The 15,337-nt window shown below is 36.1% G+C and overlaps 2 protein-coding genes across 2 annotated transcripts in view; one reads left to right on the plus strand and one right to left on the minus strand.

The window, feature by feature from the left end:
• LOC135417530 (uncharacterized) overlaps nt 1-3,695 on the plus strand; it is a 24,134-nt gene extending 20,439 nt beyond the window's left edge. The window contains exon 8 of the mRNA XM_064661854.1: nt 3,218-3,695. The gene's annotated coding sequence lies outside the window, so the exon portion shown is untranslated. The remainder of the gene's footprint in view (nt 1-3,217) is intronic.
• The window catches only part of XIRP2 (xin actin binding repeat containing 2), a 22,314-nt gene extending 7,817 nt beyond the window's left edge, over nt 1-14,497 (minus strand). The window contains exons 1-4 of the mRNA XM_064661855.1: nt 14,410-14,497; nt 9,309-9,442; nt 6,390-6,524; nt 224-290 (exon numbers count right to left, since the gene is read on the minus strand). Coding sequence (XP_064517925.1) covers nt 224-290; nt 6,390-6,524; nt 9,309-9,442; nt 14,410-14,497 — 424 coding nt within the window. The remainder of the gene's footprint in view (nt 1-223; nt 291-6,389; nt 6,525-9,308; nt 9,443-14,409) is intronic.
• Nucleotides 14,498-15,337: the final 840 nt, after the last annotated feature.

Genomic DNA, 15,337 nt, shown 5'->3' on the forward strand with positions numbered 1-15,337 from the left:
AGCAACTGAGATCATATTTAAAACCACATCCTTGTGCAAAAGTAATCTCTTCATACTGAATTTTAAACTCACTTAAGTCCTGTTGACGTCAAGGATTATGCTTTGCTGAGAAGTCGGAGCAATGTGTGTTTTCATGTTTGTGTGCTAAGAATGGTACATTTGTGTGAGTAAAGACAATTACCATTGCTCATTTGTGAGCCTTTATTCTCATGCAACTTCTTACCTGTGTCATGCTCAGTGGATGTAGAAGCCATTTTTATTTCATGAGTAACTTGCTCACGATGAGAAACCTGCACATAAAACCTTCACTTTAATACAGGATTTATTGCAATACATAAGAATTTTCCGTACTTCTAAAACCATATCTAAAATGTTACCTCAACGAAAAATATGAATGTAAACCTAATAATTATCATGTTAAAACAATAACAAATTAAAAACACTTAAAACACCTTTAAAAATTATTATGCACTACCTAATGAGAGAAGCTGTGAGCAGATCATCCAGATCTTGCTGTACCAAGTGGTAAAGGAGGAAGGAGCAAAACAGATATAATTGTCCAATGAGATTATTATTAATTAATATAGTTACCTCTTGTGTTTGAGAGGCTTCTGTTTGACTTTCTTTGGAGGTCATTTCATTGTACTCAGCTTCCCTGGTGCTTCTTGATACTGTGTGGTGCCTGCTACTTGATTTTTCCTCAAGACAAACAAAAATAATTGCACGTTAACAGCTAATAGGTTGGGGTTTAGTTTGGGGTTTTTTTTAAGTATATGAAGGGCTGTCACAAATAAATTCTAATGTAAGTGGTGTAACTAGAATAGTCATTTTACAGCAGAGTATCATTGTTATTATCTTTGATATTTGTTGCCATAAACATTGGGACAGGCTTTTTTTATAACACAGATGTCAAGTCATTTTTGTTACTGCAGCCAGACACTGGCCAGCAGATGTGGCAAGCTGCGTGAATACAGTGTATAATTGGACTGGAAGGGGACAAACGTGGCTAGGAAGATTGGTTCTGGCTTTATGTGCTGTGCTATCAACTTGTTGCCTGTCAGCAGCATGAGGGTAATGCAACTTTGCAAAAGGAAGTATAGTAATACAACTATATAAGGGGTGATGACTTCCTGCATATGCTTTATACAGCTCTTCCAATGCAAAAATTACACTGAATTGCAATTATGAAAAACATGACCATAGGCTAATGAAAAGATCCTATAAAATACATGTTAACACTGTATCTATAAGCCTGATAACTGCAGTGTAATAATCAGATCATATTGTTGGGAGTTTAAAGCACTGTCCAAGATGTCTGTGCAAACTGATTTCTGAGGTTATCTATGTTTATTTTGGCTTCAGATTCTGGCAGTGATTTGTTTCCTTACTTGAAGCCTGACATAGAACCTGTGCTACATCACACTACTTGTGTCCGTGGGGTACTTTGAGGTTTAGTGATTAGAAGAAATAAGTCTGAAAGATTGATATTATTAAGGCAGCAGTCCTGTGCTTCCTCTCTCATGCACACGGAGTCGTCTAACAAATAATTTCACTCATGTCAAATTATATTTTCTTCTTCCTTTGTGAGAAGGAAGCTTTCCTATGAGTTTCTACTGATAATAAGCTTTCAAATGAAAGGAACTTCTGGTCCCTCCAGCAAGAGCTTCCCAAGTGTTCAGTGTAACTTGAGTGGAAGCAGGACTGTGTTGCTGAGATTGGAGCTATATATCTAGTGCAACAGAGAGCTGTAAGCTTCCTACATCTCAAATCCTGGCGCCTCCTTGAAATCCAGCTAATTTGGGGGCAAGAAATTAGCTCTCTCTGTTAGTCATCCCATGAAAAAGCATATATTTATAGGATTTATTCCACCTTCAAACTAAGGAATGCTTAAACTGCTTGCACTCCTTTAATATTTCTGCTGAATTAATGTAGGGGGGCATCTACTGCCTGACCTGTAATTTCTGCCGTACAGGAGGCAGCAAGGGCTTTTAGATTCTACGGCAGAGAAACAACGTGCATCCCTTCCTGGGCTTTAGGAATTCTTTTCCACTTCTGTGCTTCCAAATCCTCTATTTTAACTATAATATGAATTAAAATCATACGAACAAAAGGCAGAATTAATTTTCTTATTATTGGTCCAGTAAATGACTTAGTGCATTACCAGTATCAAAATCAATCCTATCTGAACTGTCACAGTGAGTTGAGGCTGGAGGAGAGCATGGTTACACTTGCAGGTTCTGTATGCATAACAGTTCTGAGGGAGCTGCACAACATATGAGGAGACACAGAGCTAACCCCATACCAAGTTGAAAAGAGGCAGTTCAAAGAAAATGAAGTGCAAATTTTCCCATCTATTCTCTCTTTAATGACCGCGTAGGTGTATGTATAATATGCCTTTTCATTTTATGTGGATATGCTTTTTAATATATTTATGCATATATATGCTTTTTTCATTTAAGATCTGCATTTCTGTTCTTATGTGCATGTTTTAGATATGTAAGTCAAGCTCTCATTACTGGAAAACTCATTCATGAGACACGAAATATGTTCAGAATAGTCATTATGTGTCCTTTGAATGGTGTGGGGTATTAAAAAGAAATATAATTAGGCTTAATGTAGTCAGGAAGCAAATCTAATCTGAATGTCACTACTGCTTTATTGCTGTAACATTGGTACTGCTTATGAAATAGTTGCCATATTGCAAAAGATTATAATTGTTTAATGTGATAGCTGTGGCTCTCTGAAATGCAGCCTAAACATTATAAGCCAGATTTTGACAATATAATTACATAGCCTTGCTCTGGGCATGCAGGGGGGAAGAGGGACATGGAGGATCTCATATTTTGTGTGTCAGTAAAGATGGCTAATTGAAATTCCAGTAACAGAGTGCTAAATGCTGCTTGTTTATTATTCCAAACAAATAGAGAGCTTGAAGACCTGTGGTTTCATCCCTCCTCTGTAGTTGCCAGCTGTTGGATATAGCATTACTGTAGGTAGGATTAATTTAGTCTATCCCATCACGTTTATGGCATGTTTTGTAGATCCCATGGATTTTGGAGAATATTCTATAGAATTATTTGGTGGTCAATTACTTCTTGTTCATTCTATGACCTATCATGAATAAGCTTCAGAAAGCACTGTCAGCTGGATGATTGTTGGAATGCTGCTAGCTCATGAACGGTTTCTTATGGTAATTTTATTTTTATTTCTATTTCAGACTGTCATCATCCTCCAGTCTCTCATGTTTGTTTCACATCACCCTTCATGTGAGCTGCTGGCCTTCCCATGCATATCTGTGTGGTACTTAGGACAGAGGACTATAGTGTCTTTTGTGCCTCTGGGTAATAAGTCGTTCTGACCTAAAACAATATGAGAACAAGTCTGTGTAAGGTTTGTTAGAGGAGTGGTTCTTTTATGTAGGCTTTCAGATTCTGTTACTAAAGCGAACTGTAATTGCTACACACGTTTTACATGTTAGTGGCCCATACATCAATTTTAGTGCCTCTGTGCTGCAATAATTTAGATGGACTTCTGATTGCAAAATGTGCCAAGATTTGAATTTTCAATAACTTCTCTGTGTAATTTAGACCAAGGTTTGCTTTTTTTGTGTTGGTACTTATACAGTTTCCTTCTGTTCTGATAATAGACAAAACATACTTTCCCTTTCAAAAATAAAATTGCTTTTCAGATCAGAATATGTATGCTATATGTATATGTACATAAAACATGTGTGCAGTTCTATATATTTATATGTATGTATGTATTGTTCAAGGGGATCAAAAGTTCATCCAAGCACAAGAAAGCCTTTTACTAGCTCACATTTGAAGCATACTGTGTTTAGTTGAACTGTACATTATGGTCATCTTATAATCTATCTGTGAAGTTGGCTAATGAATATTGTTTATGTATTGGCAGATTTAGAACTTTCTGTTCTTAATGAAGAGTATGTACAAACTTGCAGGCAGCAATGGAAGTAAACATATTGCTTTTTTACCTGTTTATGTTCTTAGCACAGTATCATCTGCGCATCAGTACTGTGAGAGTCCTGTAGAAATTTCTTATCAGAGTTTCACTTATCCTCACTTCATCCCTATGATTTGTCAGCCTTGCTTAGTTGTATGTGTATACTTAGGGTGTCCTGGGCACTATGTGAAAGATTTTCCTAAAAATGTAAGGTTTTCACCATTCAATAGCATTGTCCCATTATTCAATCTTATCCTCTGCAGTTGCTAGAAAATTGGCAATTGCAACGCTAGCCATCTTAGAAAATTTGTCTGGAGTGACCCTCAATGAAGGAGGGGGAGCTCTACCTGTGTCACCTGACACACAATACTATATGGCTGAGCAAATATCAGATGCTTTAGGTGTATTTCACTCCTCTTTGCTATGTAGGAGGTTCAGCTCACTTGCCAGAAATGGCTTGTTTCTGACGGTGTGAGACTGCCTGAGCAGATACCTAGCTGAGCTGGGATAGCAAAGCGCGCCAGGCTGACATCTGCACAACTATAACACCAAAGGCTATGGCCTCTTCTCAGCTTGGTGGCTGATGGCAAAAGGTGCTCACGATGTCAGTGGTCAAATTAAAGACCAGATATCTAATCAAACTCTGGTTGAATTTGTGAGCACATGACAAGTCTGTGATCAGTTTTCATTGCTGCTCAGCATTCTGGACAAGAGTTTAGTGCATTCTACTATGGCACATTCATATGGCACCTATCATAAGTAGCCAGTCTCCCTTACAGTATGAGTGATGGCTGCTGCCTGAGAAAAACAGAAAGATAAATAATTATCATTTTCATATTTGATGGCAATATTTTGAATTAAAAGCCATGAACTCCTTATGCAATGATTGAATATGTAGTAAAATGTTCAGCTATTTAGATCACTGTTTAGAAAAAATGAATTGCTTTCTTATTTTAGCTTGGATTAATATTTTGAATTTATCCAGATCTGCAGATCTGTCTTCAAACTACATGTTTTCTCTGTTTTGCCCCAGGATGGATTCAGTGACCTTGAATAATCTTTCAACTACCTAAGTGTATAATCCCATTTTCCATGTAAGTGCAGTTATGTTAGATAGAAATGGGATTTTATGGTCTTGCAGTAAGTTATTTAACCTGAATTTAAAGTTGGTTCCATATAGTCTGAGTAACTTTATTTTCTGTGAATGTGGCTGTTTCTGCTGATGATTTGAGAGAGCCTTCTCAACAAGCCACAGAGGACAAATACATGGGTAAGTATGCTTTGAGGTCACATCTTTGTTGAAGAAATGGAACCATCATAGTGGATTTGGGGAGAGCTAGATATCCAGGGAAAATGCATCTGCACATCACAGAAATAAAATTATTGGGTTCTGAATAAGAGAAAAGTCGCATAATTTCTGTACATGGTTCTGCATTTCTCATCCAGCAAACTGACAGCTATGTTGGGCCACATCATCAGAAAAGTATGTGCATAACATTTCCCATCACCATGGATTATGCACCAATATGATTATGTCCCACTGTGGGATTTTCTGCTTAGTTGAAAATACATTAATACCTCTACAGCAACCTGTGTCTTCTCCCCTATAAACTGGAGTTTTGTTTGTTGTCTGTGCAAGTTGCCGATGTAGGTATTAATGTATAAGAAATGAGAGATGACTGGTAGATACGATGATACTTAAGATTAAAATGAACCTATGGCAGAACACTGGTGTGTCTTTTTCTACAATGTTGGGTGAACGATATTTCTTTAAAATCTTTCCAAGAAGTGCAGGATGGTAGGGAAATATATTGTGCCATTACTGTTTTTTAGAGTGCATGGGACAGATTGTACAATGTGTTTTATTGTAGGGGATTTCACATAGTCCAAAGTCATTATCTCTTACAACAATTTTTCATGGTATATGCTAACGAAGTAATAAAATGTAAAGGCCTTTTATTTAAAATAACACTTAGCTGCTGCTTTGTTCTACTTTTATGCAGTATTCTGTGCAATTTTTGATCTCTTTAGGGGAGTTTATTAGATTTAATTCAATGGAAGCAGGAAACTCCTTTTGAAAGAGAATTACTTAATATCACATCAAGTGCAATAAATGCAAAATATCATCATGATACTTGATAATGTATAAATTAGAGTCTTACAGACAGCTCAGTATAAAATATTGCTATGGTAGTAACTGCTTTACTCAATCTATGTCAGTTGACTCTAGTCTATATTGAGTGTTCATCTGCATAAAAAATATATGATTACTGTGGTACATCTCAAAGATAAAATTCTGAGTATGAGCATTAGGGAAATGTTGTCTCAGTGATAATGAAGAATTTTGTAAAGCAAGCAGTCATATTTTTCCTCCAGTTATAAAGCAGAGCATACCTAATTTGTTATTATTAAAATGCTATTTTTACCTGTGCAGATCTATGCTGCTGTTGGTACTGAGCAAAGGTCTTCTGTGGAGAGATCCTCTGTACTTTCTCGAATTGTTTCCGCACGGCTTCCACTACTGTACCAGGCACGGTACAGAACTTGGTTTTCTGTGAACCCTAGAGTGATAAAATATGTCCAATTGTTTTCCCTTTGCACTAAGAACGTATTTCTATGAGTTGTTTTTTAAAACAAAATAGGTAACAACAGTATACTATAGTATACTATAATGCTTATAAATTTCAAAAGGAAAATTTGGAAACTCTTGGTTATGTCTGTAGCCTCTTACAGGCAACTTCCACCAATGTAATCTGTAAACCCTACTTCTTTAACATTGCACATGAACTAATATTAGGATTCAAAATAGACACAGTAATGAGACAATTATTTTTCAGATGTTATCGTGAAGATACAAAACATGTATGTACTGTTAACATTAACTATTGAATCTCATTGGCCCATTTTAGGACTTGTCAACCAAAAATTAGGACCTGCAAATTATGAAGTTCTTATGAAGTCTGAATTTTGCAATCTAGAACCTAGTTACCAGTAATATGCTCCAATGTGAAGCAGCTCCTGCTGATGTAGCTGCATATTTATCTCTCCCTAAAGTAGTGTCTGAGGACTGAGTGGTCTCCTCTGTAGTTTTAGGGAGCAGCCATGTATTTTCATCGATGTAATACTCTCTCTTTGCAGAAATGACTCAGACAATCATAAATACTGGGTTTGGCGAGTTCATAGACCACTGCACAGGAGCCATACATTATGTTTTAGACAAATTAAAGCTATACTTGGCCTGAATCTTGAGCACCAAAAGAAGTAAAATCCATCTGCTTGACTGGCAGTAGCAATTGCTTTTAAGAACAATCCTTCTGCTGTTCCCTCTTCTACTTGTCTCTTCTGAGTTCTGTGGCATTTAGAGCTGCCACCTGGTCTTCTCTGTATGTTTTCAATAGGTATTGTTGAAAAACATGCAGAGAGCTTCAAGCAGGTCTTTGTGAGATGATCTGTCTTCACCAATAACAGCACTGAAGATCACAAGACTGTCCTTACCCTCAGGCTTCCTATTCTAATTCCGTCCCTTATGTGTTACCTCAGATGGTACTAGACAAAGCTTTCAGCATTTGAACTTTATTTTCTACAGAAAATAAACCACCCAAAAATTAGGAATAGCCTTGTCATGAAGGCTACTAAGTAAAGTTAGGTTTAGTGCTTACACCTGACGAGGAAGTAAGCAGATCATGAAAAAAACCAGACTTTTTTTTCCCCTGGTGATGAAGGTGGCAAGATTATATGTGTACATGGATGTGTGAATGTCAAAAGTAATTGTTTTAGTGAACAAACACTTCAGGCACACTTTACTAGGCATTTGGAGATATTTAGAGGGGGTAAATGCAGTTATGAATCCTTTAGGATGTGTATAAATTCCCTTTAATGGAACCAGATATTAAGTTCTTTTTTTAGGCAATCATCCATTTCAGCAAGAAATTGAGAGGAATTCCTGAGTGAAAATGAAGTAGTTCCTATGTGCTCAACGCAGTTAGGTTGGATCAGGCTTCATGCAGTTCTTTTCTTTGTGAGAGAGTACTAACTTAAGCAATGTTTCCAATTACAGGATTAGAGAACTGGGACCTTCTCAGCCCGGTGAACTGCAGGAATCTGCTCTAAATACACACCATACAGTTGGGAAATAAGGAAATCAGCAGGCAGGAATTTGGTGGTTGGAAAACACCTGGACTCTGGTGTCTGTATTCACTATGTGGTTTCTGGGCTATCCAGGCCCCCAGTTCCTTCAGGTGATGCAGACCACTTTTCCCAAGACCAAAGTGCGGGTAAGACTGAGGATCCTTCTACAGCTCTACTGGCATACGGACAAAGATGCTGGCTGGTGAAAGCTGAATTGTAGTTCTTCTTTTGCTGGATGTGGTCTTTGATTTACAGAAATTACTCTTGCCTAGTTTACAGTGAGAAAAAGGTGTTCTACCCATGTGCCAAAAGTTTAGTGTAAATGAAGACCATTCTCATTCTCACATTATAGTAAGCCATCATAATGCCCTCCATTTTCTTATTCAGGGAATCTGAGCTACTATTTCTAGGTAGGATTTTAAGATATGGCAAAATATCTTTTTTATCCTTAGTATTTCTGCATAACTGAAGCAGATTTTCCTGGCTGAGATGTGAAGATCCAATTCTCAGATACTCCTGACTGATAATTAAACATGTGGTGAAGTGGTCTATTTTAATAGATTGTAAATTCTCTCATATATTATGTGATACTTGGTATCAATATTTTACATTTTGGAGTAAAATACCTAAGCTCTATTGATAGACATATAGAGAGATGAGTAAAACTAAAATTAAAAAATTTTTTTTCTATATATTCTTTATATATAATGCCCCTTTTTAGTAAATTTATTACAAAACAATACTTTTTCATATACCTTGTCTCATAGAGCTGCTATTTTAAGCAATTTCAAATTCTTTAGTTTGAACAGTGAGAGATGTAAACTTAATGTGTTTTTCAATATGATTTTATTTTTTAGTAATGCAGAAACTGCTGGGTTTTGCCATTGTAAGGTGAAATAGTAACTGTGTTGTTAATCTGCCACAAGCCTAAGGCCCTAACTGCAGTTCGTGCAACAGTGGAAAAAAAAAGAACAGTCCTTCCAATGAGTAAAGGGAATTGTCCAGGTGACCAAAGGCTTACACATTGAAAAATCTCATTCAGCAGAGACAAAGACTGATGCATCAATATGTTTGCTAAGTAGATTTAGTAATTTGGGTTTCAAATTTTGATCCCCATAATGGTCCATGAGTCAGGTTGTTTAAATAAAGAATGCAGGATATGTCACAATGCAAAGCAAACAGAGAGCTAAGAAGGTAAGAAACCATTAATATCTTACATGAGCAAAGGACACAGCAGCCTTGTACATAGCCATTCTTTCTTTAAAGGAGACATTCTCCTGGAAATCCAGCAGTGTGTTATCAGCCCTGGGAGTGCTCTCTTTAGGTCCTCTTACAGGTTTACGAGACCCCACTGCAGGTGCAAACAGACATCTTATTTTCTAAGAAGGAAATGGGTACCTTTTTTTCAAATCTTGATGGAAAAGCAGTAGTAGAAAGAAGTAGTATTACCATCTTTTTAGGAACTGTATCTTATTTTCAATTTAGAACTTACAGAGTACAGAAAAATTTAATTCAACGAAAGTTTTGAAACCGGGGAAAATTCCTTGGGGAAAAACCAAAAAGTGTTTTAATAAAAAGTATGTAATTATAACAGCAAGTATAGTATAATTTTCTTTATATTGTTATATTTGCATTATTTTATACAGTAAAAAGTAATTGTAAGTACTACAAATAACTTAATATTATGCTCTAATTAGCTTTATGCATGATAGTATTAATTTGCTTAGCAGTCTGTTCCAAGTCTATTGTAGATTTCGGTTGTTTACTGATACTTCATTAGGGTATGTTTTAGTTGGTTTGGTACTACCAAAACCTTATTGAAAATTGTCTCGATTGCCAACTACATTTTAACCGCGTTTCAAGGTGTGAAGAGGTTATAGACTTATCTAGAAGCATCTGCAATTTAGCTACAGTGAATGTGGACACAACTCAGAGTAGTCCTGAAAATGCAGCACTGAGTTACTTACACTAGAGGGTTCTTGTTGCTGCTTTCTACATACATTTGACTGTGTTAGAATTCAATATACAAAGAAAAGTGCCTTAAATTTGGTGTAAAGGTATTTTTCCTTCTTCTTTCAGACAAAGGGGAAAAAGTATGTTATCTCTCTTATCTGTGATAAGAGGCAGAAAAGATTTCATATAATCCCATAGACTGGAAGTTCCTCTTGCCCTTCCAGGGTTTTTCTGAAGTACAGGCAAAATTGGGTTGAATGACACTGGGTTTCTGTAACCAGGAAGTTCCCTTACCTTTTGGAAGAGGTGAGAATTGTAAGACTTCAAGAAGGTACATTTTTAGTAAAGCCACCAGAATCTAATTTTTTAATCCTTGTGCTGCCAATATCAGACCACTCTGATCTTCCTTAAATTCATCTATGTTTCTCCTCTCCTTACATGATAGGACAGAATAAATTTGTTGCAATCTGCATTGCTTTTTTTTAAACAATTGTATTTTTAGAAATTTCGGAAACAGGCAGTAGCTGAATGGAATTATCTCAAAAAACTCTACCAAAACCCACTGTGTGTCCCATCCCAACCTCCATCTCCCTGGCTCAGTGTTACATATCTTGGAGCTTCTCGAAGTTGAGGAAATTACTGACTTAACAAAGGAGAGAAAGGGGCAGGAAGAAACAGTGAGGGTATATTCTCCTGTTCTGTGTATTCAATTCAAGCCAGTAGATAACTAAATTAAAACCTTAAAATCCTTTCCAAACAGGAAAGGAAAGTCAGAGGAAGCTTCAGATGTGTGCTTTCTGGTAGCCATTGGCAGTTTACTTGAATTCTTAAGTATTTTGGCACCACTGATACCCTGTCATCATCTTGATGATGATTTGCAGACATTAAATTAAATAAATCAACTTGCTTGACATAATTTTGCTAAGAAATTAGTAACTTTTCTTTGAACAGTGTTGGCTATCCATGATGTGCATTTTTAGGGCCTGACTGTAGCATTTGCCAAAGTCAACTCCTTGTCGTAGAAGCCTAACTGTATTACATTTTGTTATACATACATGCATTACAAAATGATATTGTTATACATATATGCATTACAAAACTATGTGCCTCGTCAACTGAATTTCTGCTTACCTAAGCTGCTTCAGTATTGATTATTGTATTGCCTCAATGAGGCAGTGGCTGTGAAAACAAAAGATGCGGATAAAAAAAAATCCTCATTTTCTTTTTAAGTATTCACTCTTTAACATTATGAAATACAGCAACAAAAGAGACTTTTCAAAAAGTTGTCTGTTCATCTGGCACAGAACAGAGTGCCAGAGGAGGGATATCCCACCAAACAGGGAAGATTTCCAAGGCACGGCTGGCCTTTCTGCCTATTCCCTATAAAACTGTTAAGCTGGCATAGGTGTTCAGTTCAGATATAGCAAGCAAATATAACAAACAATTCTAATCTTCAGTAAAAATCAGATGCAGACATGCATGGAAGTGTGATCTCAATGTAAACATACACATAGTATTTTTACCTGACCCTACTCATAACTTACATAAGGATAATTTTGGTTTTTATTATGTTTATCCTATGCAGTACATTTGCCTAATGAATGTAATCATGATAGAGGAAAGAATTCTACAGTTAAAGAAATAATAATAGCAGCAGTGAAAGAGTCAGTAAAAGTCAGCTGGAAGGAAAAGATTTTCAGAAAAAGGAGAAACCAGCAGAGGGAAAAAATTGCTGTTCTTCAAATAAGTCTGTATACTAAACCAAATCTAATCAAAACAATATAAAGATTGGAAGGACCTTTTGGCAACACAGGGTAGTCTGCCATAGCCAAACAGTGTCCATTCATTTTTAAAGGCAGATTGAATTACGTGACAGACTAGTACCAGAATGAAATTTCTAAGCCATTGCTTTAGTTCTTGAGAGTGTTGGGAGTTTTAAAACTTTCTTGGTATTGCTCTGATTCAGCAAGGGATTCTTGGATTCTACCTAGCCATAACCATGTGAATGGTTTCATTAAGTGCAATGGGAATACTCGTGTGCTTAAAGTTAGACGTTTGATTTAATTCCTTGCTGATATGGGGCCAATGAATTTAATGGACTGTTTTAAAAAACATTTTAATAGAGACGTATTATTAACCACCTGGGGAATGAAGGTAATAGAAACTATTCTCTTGTTAACTTTAAAAGCTTTAAACAGGAAGTGCCCTGTCTTTAGAAGCTAATTGGTTTATAATACAATGTGAAACTCTTTTTGGTGGTACAAGAGATTATATGATCTAAACTTTTGCTCATTCATTTTGCTCTAAAGTTTGCTCATTCAAGGGAATTTAAAGGTGTAATATCTTTGATTCTTTCAGAAATAAATGTGTGTTTTGAAATGAAAGAGTTGGCAGGAGAGCCTTAGCCTTATGTTTATCAAGGTGAGGTATGCTAACAAAATCTGTTTGCCTTTGTCATATGGGACTTGTACAATAGCACCTATTTCTGAGAATCTAATTCTTCTATTAACAATGAGTTACACTAATTCTATAAACTAAACAGAGCTTGACGAATCTTCATGTATAATAGGACTTGAGAATTCTGGCTTTTTGCCAGAATTAACTATCCCTTATAGACTTCTCCAGGTTTTCATGGTAGGTTGAACAGCAGTATGAGCATTGCCTTTATTTTTTTTCAGTGAAGACAATAGAAATTGTTGGTACTCAGTCATAGAGCTTGCTGTAAATGTTGTTCGATACCTCCTCTAGGAAAATAAGATTGTGGCATAACTGAAACATTTAGCAAAAAGTTCCATAGCACTTTAGTGGTTAGAGGTTATTGTTCTTGCTGAAAAATTGAAGCAAGCTGACATATATTGCTATTGGTTATAGAAAACTCAAATCTCATGGTGATGGGAGAAATAATCTATGAATCAGCATTATCAGTTTTTCAGAACCTGAGTATTTATTCAAGTGCAGAGTTGCAGCTTTCAGTGCCTAACTTCACCTATTAGAAGTTTAAGAGTTTTCACCAGTGCTTTCAAACACTAAAATGAGTCTATAGGGAATTTACTTCTCATAAGACTGTCTGAATGCAAAATGGGATATTATGGCTCTCACAGAAACGTAGAAAAACATTATCCCCTGTAGGTCTGTCACATTTTTAGAAAAAGCTTCAATTTTAGGAGGTATGAATTGTTGACTGTGCATTTTAACATAGGTCATATTCTTTGTTATTCCTGGTGGACCAAAAAATGCTTCTGAAACATACTGTGCCAAATTTAGATTCGGAGGTAAAGTGGATGTGAAATGGAGGATTCTGTTCTCTCAGAGGGGAAAAAGAACGGCTTTGAACTAGAAGATTCTAAAAGGAGAAGGAAAAAAAAACCACCAAAAATAGTTTTTACAACCATATTAATAAAAAGATACCTTAAAAACTTGAAAAGATATAGAGAAGAGGCAAAAAAAAAAAAAAAAAATACTACCACACAGAGAACTGCAGCTGTATCTGGTTAGTGGAATAGGTGGTTATGGAGTGTTATGGTCATAATATATCACCATCCTTAATTAATTTGGTAGGGAAAAAAAATCTTGTTAATTTTGTAATGTTTCGTTAATTTGGTAGGGGAAAAAAAAGAAAAAAGATAACCAATGGCTGAAAGTAAAACCTCATAAAAGATCAGATCCTTAGTTTGAACAATGACCATAATAAACTTAGCAGCATTATCTATAAAAGGTCGCATACACTGAAATTTACCTTTCCCTTTGATCTTTTGAAATAGATAAACATGTAGGCTAAACCTTTTCTGATCAAAAAAAGAGTGGAATCGGTAATTGGTTGATTTTGTGTAGAAGGCTTATTAATATTCTTGACAGAGTGGAACAAGTCTTTTTATCGTATTTATTTGGGTAATCTGTTGTTTTACATAAGGTCAGGTCCTAGACCCTTAGAAGTCAATAAGTGAATCAGAAAATTTGATTATCTGTATTCTTTGTCTGTTAAAACAAACCAAAAGACATATACATACACTCTGATATTGTCAAGCAGTGGTCTCCGAATGAAATGTGTGTGCCCCTTGGACTGTGCGAAACAGTCCAAGGGGCACACACAGGGGTGCAGCAAGCTAATATTTTTTGTGAATAAACACTTCTTAAAGAATTTTTTATTTATTTCATCCATCCTTCTTTAACTTATATTTTGGTGTATGTTACCTAAGGTACATAATGTATTAGTGGACTAGTACATGGAATATGATTTGTAAATAAATAGATATTCAAACATTGGAAGTGCATGCTCAAAAATATTTAATGATAGAGGTGACCATCAAAAAGATTTGGAGACCACTGTCTTAAAGCAAGATATCAGGTGAACATGGTAATGCTAACCTTCAAAGCTGTTGCTGTGGCCATTTACTGATGACATCTTTTCAAAGATTGCTCTCCCTCTTTTCACGCAAGACTCCTCCAGAGACATGATGGAATGGCTTCCAGGTTGACTTTTCAATGTTGATGAAAGAGAACTTCTCTCACTTACTGTTTCCTGTTAGAAGACACCAATGGGATGTGTGTTAAAATCTATTGGTAGGAAAGAAATATGGGTTTTGGGATAAAGAGAATGTATGGAGATGCAGCGTATTAGAAGGGAGTTCTGTTTTGGGAGAGATGTTCTCCAGAATGCCGTAGGGTAAATTTCTGTAGCACTGCAGGCTGCAGATTCATGTGTGCTGCCCAGTTTATTGTTCAACAGATAGTGATGCTCAGAAGTTTTCTTTTGCCATTTCTTGCCTGTGGTTTGTTCTGTAATGATAGATGGTGGTAAGGATCACAATAAAAGACACCAATTGCTCTTTTAAATACCATTTGTACATAGAAAAGTTGACAGAGGGAAGTTTATTAATTTCATTTATTGATATGTAGGAATATGTAAAATCAACAAATGATGACTTGGAAACCAGATGTGTATGGGCATTTGTATTTTAGAAATTTGATTTTCAATTCTCCTGTGTCCTATCAACTGAATTTAGCTTAATCACAACAGTGGCTTGATGTTCCATACAGATAGTTTACACAATATCATTAGTATCTCATCATTACACTATGACCTCAACCTTTTGAGGCCAAATGGGTAATTATTGCTAACCAAGACTTTAATGAAACTGGTGTTTTGGGGTGCTTCTCCTTCCTTCCTTCCATGCAATACTGTAATCAGTATGGAGTTGCACACAATGGCTGTAAAATCTCATCTAAAGCTCTTATATTAAGTCAATAACTGAAACTGCTGCAGTAGCAAAAATAGCCTTCTTTTTCTGGCAGG

This window comes from Pseudopipra pipra, chromosome 7 (assembly GCF_036250125.1).
Source record: "Pseudopipra pipra isolate bDixPip1 chromosome 7, bDixPip1.hap1, whole genome shotgun sequence".
NCBI classification, from domain to species: domain Eukaryota; kingdom Metazoa; phylum Chordata; class Aves; order Passeriformes; family Pipridae; genus Pseudopipra; species Pseudopipra pipra.